Source organism: Artemia franciscana, chromosome 6 (assembly GCF_032884065.1).
Source record: "Artemia franciscana chromosome 6, ASM3288406v1, whole genome shotgun sequence".
Classification (NCBI taxonomy): Eukaryota; Metazoa; Arthropoda; class Branchiopoda; order Anostraca; family Artemiidae; genus Artemia; species Artemia franciscana.
In genome coordinates this window covers 29,469,284-29,480,513 of record NC_088868.1, presented here as the reverse complement: position 1 = coordinate 29,480,513, position 11,230 = coordinate 29,469,284, and the positions used below count along the sequence as shown (strand labels likewise).

Sequence of the window (11,230 nt, the reverse complement as noted above, 5' to 3'; positions counted from 1 at the left end):
ACCTAAGTTAAACAAATCATATTTAGGTATTGGGATTTATTCAATAAAAATGAGATCTTCAGCAGGAGTAGTTATAGGAACTGTCTTAAAACTTCCAAATAGTTTGAACAACAAAAATTTGAGTTGAAAGATTAATGATCAAGAATCTGTAATTCCAATCATCTGTAAAACATAAACATTTAGAAGAACAGCAGCTGTCATCCCACACTCAAAGGACTGGTTATCTCGCTCAATCCAAAGATCAGGTGATTGCAATTTGGTTCACTTAAGTGCATGGTTGCCAAAACTGAAAAGGATCAAAAACATTCTTGACCTTTTGCATAAATTAAGTTAAAAATATTAGCGGCTTCACATTGGCTAAGTTGGCCTATCATACTAGTTTACACAAAGTCAATAAGAATTTAAAATTGGTTATTGTTGTCTAATTTTTCTTTATCAATAATTTATTACAATAAGCCCAACTAATTTCTTTCTATGTGGCCATAAATGAAACTTTCTTCTGTTTTTTTAAGCCTACAATCATTTCTCCCTTTTTTCATGTTTATTAGTTAATTTGTTACCTTCACAAAATGTTGCTTTCAAAATAGTTTTATTACCATCACCTATTTGTCTAACATGCATTGCAGCAGTAGTTGCTTGACTTAGCTATACTATTATTATTTTTTAACACAAACTCTTTAATAACTCATCAATCACTTTACCATATATATTACTCATAATTATTGTAACGTCAATGTTATAATAATGTTAGTAGGACTACTACATTTAAAAATATTCTATTTTGTTTATACTTCACTAGATATTAAGTTATTAACATTAAAATGTTTACATACAAATTCTTTAAAATGAACAATTTACTTATCCTTTTGCTTCTTTGTTTCTATAGTGTAAACACTATTAATGAGTTTTGTGAATTCTGTTTAAAAGTGAAAAAATCCAAAAAGGGAAGGGGACAAGTTGAAATTTGTCCCAGATGTCATAATACCTTTCTACATCACTGATTGAGCCTGAATGAAATTACATTTAGGATTGGTCCAGCTTAACCCTCATAGCTAAAATGACGAGGATTAGTATCAAGATAATCCTGATTTCTCATCATCTGGCTTATGGAATACAACAGGGATAATAGATATTATTTAAAGACTTACCTGTATTGTACAGAGTTGCCTGGCAAGATTTTTCCTAGTATGCTTACTGAGATCTTGAGCTGAAAGAGAAAATAAAAATTAAGAAAACCATAGAAAGCCAAAAGACAAATAAGTCAAAACAGTTCTTCTGAGTTGCTGGTGTCTCCTAAATATTCATCAGTTAATATTGAGCAGCAAAATTTTCATTTTTTGTTTAATGAGGTCTATGACATACATGACTATATGTTACTAGCCAAAGAATTAGAAAATTGCAATCTGAATGAGTTGTTTGCCTTTATCAGACAAGAAGTTTTACAAGAAACACTGTTTACTGACACAGGAAACTGCCAATGACCTTAGCCTCATTCTTAATAAAGGTGGTGACAATCCTTAAAAGTTTCCATGTAAAAATTCAGATTGTGAAGTAAGACCTTTCAAAGTAATATTTTACCAGGGTACCAATAAATGTAGCCCAGGCTAATCAACAGGAACAGGTCATAGAATTGGATTGTTTTTATTTTGAAAATGTTTATTTTGGCATTTCAGCCTCTCCTAAGAAGGGGTTCTCTAACCCCCCCCCCCAGTTTTTTCCAAGTGTCTGTCTACTTGCACATAATGATTTTTGAATATAAAAAATATAGTCAGAAAGCTTGTATGCATATTTTCACTCCCATTCTAAGGTTTTGAGGTCTCATCCACAATATAGAACCTTTCAATATCATAAAAATGTGAGGATAAAGCCTTCAACAATAACTGTCACTGTTTTGCAATCAAAAACATGAAGACAATTTTATTTCTTATATACTTTTTCCCTTACGTGGATGTTTAAATTTCACTAACTATGAACATTTATGGGCCTCTTTTAGACTAGATAGCTGGCTAGGGGCCAGACATTCTGTGCTTTTGCACGCCCTTCCTGCTTACCTTCCCCAGGTTTTAATTAACTTAATTTTACTATTAAGACTCATGAAAATATCAATCGCCATTCCTGAATTAGCTTCAAATGACAATTTTGTGTCACTAGCTACTTTTTTTTGAAATTTGTTTCAAACCCTTGGTTAGAAAGGACTGTTTTGAGCCCTCTATGGGTCAAAATGTAATTTTGATAAAGTGATATATTTACTTTCATCCTTGCAAAATTATATTGCAAACTGTAAAATGACCCGTCATTTATGAGGGTTTCTGGCTTTTTTAAAGATCTCTGCAAATTTGTTTCCATAGGCAAATATTTTGCTATTAAAGCTAGCCTAACAGAAATAACAATTATCACTCCAGAATCAACAACAAGTGGCAATTTTTTCACACTAGATAGTTTTTTTTTAGAATAACATTTTAAAATGTGGTTACTATTGGGCTGTTTTGGGTAAATACCTAGATTAACAGAGTAGGATATTCAGATAGCTAAGAAACACACTCACTAGGCCTATTCAAAATCAGAATTTCATCCTGAATCCAAATACAACATTTGTTTCTGTTGCAAATTCAACTTTAAGAGGAATATAAGGGATAATGTAAAAAAAAATTATATTCCATAGAATGCAAAAATAATATGTAACCATACTTAACTTTTGTATAAATTATCAAACTAGTAAGCTAATTGAAAATTCCTTCAAAGCAAACTAGAAAAATAAACGAAATTTAAAAGAAAAATAATTTTAGCCCACTAGCCAGATATAACAAAGCATAAGAGCAAACTTGTGTCTCTAAATAGGTGGTTAATACTTTATCCTAACTCATCTAATATACATTTAACTTGGCAAATAATTAAATTCTTCAGGCAAACTAGTGATAATATGCAACTAGCTGGAAAATTTTTCCTCTTAGGCATAGAATGAACATCTAAATAGACAGATAACACTTAATCCCAGTTCTTCTGATATATATATCCAACTAAACAAATTAATGAGTTTACTTTTCTGCCTAATTAAATCTATGTCAGAAGGGATTGTTCACCTAGTTAGCTGTTAATGCTGCTGCAGTTTACTCCTTATCTAACTAGACAGTTAAGGTGTAAGATTCTTAGAAATAGCATTATCTGCTAAGCTTGATATGTTATCTAGATACTAAGTGTAGTTGGATATTTTATGTTCTATAAAATATATATTTTTCATAATATTCATTGGGCAGATTCCAAGTTTTAGCTTACTAGGAAGATACAATAAAGCATAGGAGCTAACTTAGCCTCTCTAACAAGGTGGATAACACTTTATCTTAACCCTTCTGATATTTATCCATCTAGAATTTAATTATCTGCCTAGTTGGATAAAGTAAGACAGGCTAAGACACAGTATCATCCACCTACTTAGATGTTCAAGCTATGCCAAAGTGAAACCAATATTTGCCTAGTTGGATATTATAACTAATTTGGTTAGATGATTTACTTATCTGTCTAGTTGGATAATCAGATGGGCTAAGATAAAGCATTATCCATCTAGTTAGATCTTCATGCCACACCTAAGAGACACAGTTATCTAGCTAATTGGACAAGAACAGACAGGTTAGGACAAAGTATTAACCACCTAGTCAGATGTTTATGCAATGCCTGAGTGGAATAATTATTTGGCTAGTTCAATATTATAACTAATTTGCCTAAATAATTTAATTATCTGCCTAGTTGGATAATAAAAGACAGGCTAGAACAAAGTATTATCCATCTAGTTAGATGTTCATGCAATGAGGATAAAGCACTATCCACCTAGGTAGATGGTCATGCTACACCTACAGGAAATAATTGCCTAGTTAGTTGAATATTGCCATTAAATTACTTGGAGAATGTACTTTTCTCCTTAGTAGCTGGCCTATATGATATCCCTCACAGCAATAAACTAGACCATCAACTTCCAACATTAATTATCAGATGCTACTCTGGTGACATGATACTGGCCAACAAGTATGATATTTAACAAATTAATACCCCCTTTATCAAACATTCAAGCCAGCAACATACAAAAGGCCACTTACATAAGCTGTCTAAACATCTGGTTAAAGCACAAACATGGCAACATTTTTCTCTGAGTATGTTGTCAATAATTGGAATAGTCTTCAAGATGATATGATAATTCCATCCACAGCTTGGTCCTTTAAGTCCTGACTTGATAGGGACTAGGGCCACAAGTCATGGAAATATGAGTGGGACTGCTTATCCTATTCAATTACCCACCAATGGCAATATCATTACAAGTGTATTGATTGGAGGCTGATTCTGCTTGTCATACCAACCATATTGCACAATCTTGTAGACCTCTCTTGTGGCATGTCACTGGGCCCTAACACAGTGACAAAATTTCATCATCCTCAACACAGAGCATAACAGACCCAGTATGGACCTTAATTTTACTCCAAAATGCAAATTAAGTGGATTAATATGAGAAAAGCTAGGCATAAGTATTACCTAAGTAGTTAAATGTTCAAGCTACACATAAGAGAAATAAATACCTTGCTAGTTGGATACTAGACTATTATCAATTTGCTCTGAGAGTTTTTATCTGTCTAATTGGATAAATATAAGAAAGATATATATAAATCTTAAGATATACATAAATGTAAATCCTCATTGAACTATGTAGATAATTAGCATACACAATAGACAATTGAATATTCAGCTAGGTAGGTATATGTACAAAATTCTTAGAAATAGTATTATCTGTCTACCTGGATATATTATTTTGATACTAAGTGGGTAACATTTTACTTTGGCTACTTTTCATGATCTTAGAAAGGGATTAGATTAGGAAAACAAAACTTTCAGGGATGGGTCTACAGACAAAAGTATGCCTGTGAAGGTATTTTAAAGTATCTACCTCTAATCCTTCCCTCTCTAGAGTGCAATGACCTTTAAAAAATTTTGTAGTTTGAAAGTGAAACCTTGCACAACATATCTTAAGCTTAAATAAAGTACATGAAAACTTTTTATAAGCCTCACAACTTGGCTCAATCCTAATGTATAAGGTTCTAAAGATCTGGAAATATTTTTCCTAAACTCAGAAAAAAACCCATTGATATGACATAAAATGCAAATAAATGGTAAATGTATCATGGTTCATATAATTGACTTACCAATAAAGTGAACATACCATTTGATGCCTTATTTTTATGCTCTTTACAAATATAATAATCACTTCTTCTGCAAATTAAAATTTAGGTGCTTTTTGACCTAACTTAACTAAGAATAATTTTGACACTGAGAAAATGTAGTATTATTTTGTCAATAACAGCCAATAACTCATACTTTAACTGGAAATTTGTTATTTTTAAGGGCTCAAAGTACTTAAATTTGAATTTGCAATAGAAGCAATTATTATATTTGCAAAGAGCATAAAAAAAGGCAACAGGTGGTATGTTCATTTATTGGTAAGTCAATTAGTCTATATGAACTGTGATACATTTACCACTCAAACAATAGGAATTGCATTTTCATAACTAAAGCCAATGAGAAATGAACTGATAACTGAAAATTAAGGTAAAATGTTGTTTTGTCAAAATTTAACTCAGGCAAATTTTTAAACACTTATGAATCAGAGGAGGGTTAACATGGAAGCTTAACAATACCTTGCTGAGTAGCCTATGTTTTGCCCAAAAACTGGTGTTAAATTGAATTGACAAAGACAAAATTGAGAATCAATAGATGCATAATAAATTTATAACATGGGCAATATGTTTGGGTAAAGATAGAAAGCACAAATTACAATGAAAATGAATTTGTGACAGAAAGTTGTCAAAGGTGTATATGGAATCAGGATGACATTCTGATCATAGAGGCACACTATGTTTGTTTATTGGCTATATTAATACTCTATTAATATAGATATTGGTAAAATTCTAGTTAATTGACTTCTTGCTATCTTGGAAAAGGTTTAGGTTAGGAAAATGAAACTTTCAGGGATGGGTCTACAGGCTAAAGTATATCCCAGGAAGATATTTTAAAGTACCTACCTCTACTTCTTCACCCTCTAGAGGGCCCTGAAATTTGCCTACATGACAGGTCTATACCTACTGAAATTTTGACAAAACAACATTTTACCTTAATTTTCAGTTACTAGTTGCTTTTTTTCTGCCTTTAGTTCTGAAAATGCAATTCCTATTATTTGAGTAGAATTTTGAGCCATATCAATGTTTTTTTCAAAATTTAGGAAATGTATTTGTATATCTTTAAAACCTTATGAAATGGAATTGAGCAAAGTTATGAAGCTGAAAACAATTTTGTTGTAGCCTACTTGAATTAAGCAGAAGATCTATTTTGCAAGGTTTCACTTTTATAACACACATATTTTTAAAGGTCATCAAAGGTCAGGGCCCTCTATTTCATTTCATTTTCCTAACCTAAACCCTTTCTGAGATAGCCTAGCAAGAAGTCACTTAACTAGAATTTTACCTGGATATTTACCCGGTTTTTATCTGTTTAGCCTTTTAAGGGCTCATAAGGCAATTTCCCTCAGAAGCAATTAGGCTAGAAGAGCATAAATAAGGCATCAATCCACTACTTTCTTAAGCACCAAAAATCCTAGGCTACCTTTAAAACCTATCTTTAGCTTTCTTACAGCAAGAATAGGGCTAGATCCTGCTTATGTAATCACTAGTGAGAAGGAATAGCCTGGAGACAAAATAGTAAAACAACTCTATATATTGTAATTGTCAGCAATACCTTGTCTTAAAAGAACTCTGAACGTCCTAGACGAAGGCATAATTCAATTGTTTAGCAAGAGTAGATAGGTGCCTATCCAGTGATCTCAATGGAAAAAGAGACAAATCTTTTCTTCTACTGCACGATTGATAATTCTTCTTGTTCATTCTTAGAAGCAATGTTTAAGTTTCCGGATATGTCCGAAAGATGCTGCAAGCAAAAATCCGGCGACATATTTAACATTGCTTCTTCTTCTTCTTTTTCAGCAGGTGGGGGCTTTTCAGTCGAGACTATTCAACCCTTTTCCTTTTGACTCAATCTGAGACATGGAGAGAGCTACGGAGTTGGTTTGTCTTATTTATTGTCTTGTTGCCCGAAATACTTCGTGCAGAATGTGCTGCTTATTCTACAAACAATTTCGAACATATCAGTTTACATATTTGGAATTGGCGTTAAAACAGTTATCAGACGGTGTGTTTATGTATAACTTAGAAAAATAATATTCAAATTGTAAGCTTACCCACTTGACACACTTTTAATGAGAAAAAGTTAAAAAAATCTGAAACGGAATAAAATTGCTGAAATTAAGTTTATATACTACTACTACTACTAATAACTCACTACAGCACCAAGCCGCCTGAGGCCAACACAGTCACGCACGCTCCTCCTCCAACCTAATCTATTAAAGCCTCCCTCTTTACACCCTCCCAGGAAGTTCCCATTTCCTTTAAATCCTTATTTATGACATCCTCCCAACCCAGTAAAGGACGACCTGCTTTCCGTGTAGCCCTAGACGGTTGGCCAAAAAGGACAATCTTCGGTAATCTGTCATCCTTCATCCGTAGAACATGGCCTAGCCCTCTCAACCTTTCTTTCATTATAGCCCCAGAAAGTGGGATTGAACCACATTTTTCGTACAACCTACTGTTTGAAATACGGTCAGTCAGCCGGGTACCCAGAACAATCCGTAGGCAATTTCTCTGGAAAACATCTAGTAAATTTTCATCTGCTTTTCGGAGTGCCCATGCTTCAGAGCCATATTTGACCACTGTCACCACTGTAGCTTCCAATATTCTAATCTTGGTATGTAGACTTATCTTTCTATTCTTACAAACTTTTTTTAACTGTGAAAAAACACCCTGAGCTTTAGCTATTTCTACTTTTAACATCTTCACTGCTCCCACCATCTTTACTAATAATACTACCAAGGTAACCAAAGCTCCCAACCTGATCAATATTTTCGTTACCTAATATCACCTGTTCATCTTCACTTATTCCTAGCCTTAGTGACTTAGTCTTCTTAACATTAATTTTCAAGCCTATTTTAGCACCTTGAACTCGTAAAACCTCTAAAAATTCATTCATTTTGCTCACACAAACTTTTTTTAACTGTGAAAAAACACCCTGAGCCTTAGCTATTCTACTTTTAACATCTTCACTGCTCCCACCATCTTTACTGATAATACTACCAAGGTAACCGAAGCTCCCAACCTGATCAATCTTTTTGTAACCTAATATCACCTGTTCATCTTCACTTATTCCTAGCCTTAGTGACTTAGTCTTCTTAACATTAATTTTCAAGCCTATTTTAGCAACTTGAACTCGTAAAACCTCTAAAAATTCATTCATTTTGCTCACACTTTCATCTAATATGCTTAAATCATCAGCATAATCTAAGTCCAGGAGCGTTCTTCCTCCCCATTTGATTCCATGGTCTCCAATTGCCTTTCCTGTGCTCCTTAAGACGAAGTCCATCAAAATGATCCATATAAAGGGGGATAGAGCACTAGGGCTATTTATCCTACAGATATTAGAGCTGGGTGGGAGACTGGAAAATAGATAAACTATAAGTTGCTCTGATAGTAAAATGAAAACGGTTTCTGTATTTAATGAAGTAAAAACATTATGTTTAAGCATTTGGTTCATAAGAGGGTATTAACAAGTCTGATAAGAGCAAGGGGCGGAAAATTTCCTTTGTCAAATTGATGAATTTATTTCTTTCTTTCAAAGATTCTTTTTCACTTTTTAGTCTTCCAATTTTTTATTGAAAGCCTTAATGAACGATGCGATTGAGGATTTTCAAATACTCTTTTGTAGTATCTTTCGGAATAAACTATAACTCACAGGATTACAAAAAGAAAACCTTCTAAAAATTCTAAACTTTCATTGAAATTTTGGTTAACTCGTCATATTATCTAACCAATTATACTAGTCCGAATAAAAAATCTAAGAGCTTATAATGAATAAAATAAAACTGCAGAGCTCCAGACACGGTTTCTCTATAGTATTTTTTTTAGCCTTAGAAGATTATCGACGATTTTTTTTTTCAATATCTTTTGCGAAAAAACCAACAGATGAAGCAACTACGTGGCAATATTAGCAACATGTGTGAGAAACCGTTGTCAAGAATCAAGCAAATAGTCAGCTCTTAAAAGAAATGATTTAATTTATAATGAATAAGAGTATAAGACTTAACAGAATTTATACAATAACAAAAACGCAAAACAGAAATTAGCGTAAAGTAATTGAACTAATAGAAGTTTTAAAAGTGGCTTCTAAGGAGAATAAATGATTAAATATATATTCTTTGAGTTTAGTGCGTTTTTTTACGCATAACGCCTGAAATGTTTTAAGTGATTCTGTAATTTTTTTTTACGGAAATTAAATGGTTTGTTTGAATTGCGTTTTTTCAGAAGTCGGATGATGTGGAAAATCAGAAAAAATGATAAGAGAGAAGAAATTTTTCGGAACTTAACTAATTAACGAGAGGCTCATGAATACATCGTTGGCATCAAACAAAATAAAAAATAATTTTCTGAAACGCTAAGTGATGATCACGTTACCAACGATGCAATTTATGAAAGCAAAGACACGCACAAAGAGTTCAAGTTCCTTTATGAAATCTGTAATGAATTGGAAATTTCTTGTCCGTTGCAGCAGTTAATATATGTTCCATTTAAATCCAAAGAATTTTTTTTTTTTTAATGCTGAGTCTTTCAAGAGAACCTGAATTCATTCGATATAGTAAGCATGTAGTCTAAAAGCCTTATAAGTCAAACTGCTAGCCTTAATCTAAAACTAGCAAATAGACTAAAACAAGTAAGAAGCATGTTAGTAAATTTGAATTACATGCAGCTGAATAAATATAGCAACTTTAGAAAATACAGCATCTTGCATAAAATATATCTATATATATAAAAATAAGTTGTATGTATGTTACACTATGTATGTCTGTTATGCCTGTTACACTATGTCTGTTACGCCAGATTATATCTATATATATATATATATATATATATATATATATATATATATATATATATATATAAGTTATTTGTTTGTGTGTTTGCCGACTGACGTCATGTTTGTGTGTCGACTGACGTCATGTTTGTCGACTGACGTCATTATAAGGATTGAGCTGTATGTCGTCATGAAGTTGTTTGTCGACTGACTTCATGTTTGTCAACTGATGAAATTACAGACTGGGACACCGGAACACAGGGATTATAAATGACGAACGGGACACAACTAAAACGGGGACGCCGGGGGAACAGGGGGGATATATAAATGACGACCGGGACACAGGGAATTTTCGAAGAAAAATTACAGACCGGGACACAAATGACGACCGGGACACCGGGAAACAGGGAATATAAATGACGACCGGGACACTCAAAGAGAAATTACAGACTGCGAAACCGGGACACAAATAACGACCGGGACACAGGGAATATAAATGACGACCGAGACACAGGAATATAACTACAACGGGGACGCCGAGGGCGCAGGGGGATATATAAATGTCGACGGGGACACAGGGAATGTTCGATTAGCAATCACCATCAACAAAGCTCAAGGGCAATCATTAGAATAATGAGGTATGTATATTCGCAAGTTTCACGTAGTTAAAAACACACACACATATATATATATATATATATATATATATATATATATATATATATATATATATATATATATATATATATATATATATATATATATATATATATATATATATATATATATATATATATATATATATATATATATATATATATATATATATATATATATATATCTATATTCACAGGTGGGACACAGGGACACAACTACAATGGCGAGTAACTAATATGGTGCGTAACGACTTACGCGCCCGGGAGGGCTTAGGGGGTGCGAAAGCGCCACCCCAAAAGCTAGTCTTCTATATAGATAAGAACTAGCTGTTGGGGTGGAGCTTCGCGCCACCCCAACACCTAGTTGGTGGGGGTGCTTCGCGCCCCCCTCAAGTCCCCCCGCACGCGTAAGTCGTTACGCGCTATTTTAGTTACGCGCCATTGTAGTTGTGTCCCTGTGTACCACCTAGGAATGTAGATTGATTTATATATGTGTTTTGAACTACGTAAAACTTGCGAATATACAACATTCTTGGCTTTCCCATTGTCTGTGCATATACGAAGCCTTATGTACTAGTAATTACGTC

At 33.3% G+C, this 11,230-nt stretch overlaps 1 protein-coding gene across 1 annotated transcript in view; it reads right to left on the bottom strand.

Moving 5' to 3' along the window:
* Positions 1-6,895, bottom strand: part of LOC136028288 (elongation factor Tu-like) — a gene marked incomplete in the record, with an annotated part of 38,217 nt that extends 31,322 nt beyond the window's left edge. Inside the window, 1 exon segment of the mRNA XM_065706039.1 lies at positions 6,769-6,895. Coding sequence (XP_065562111.1) covers positions 6,769-6,808 — 40 coding nt within the window.
* Between the last annotated feature and the right edge of the window lie 4,335 nt (positions 6,896-11,230).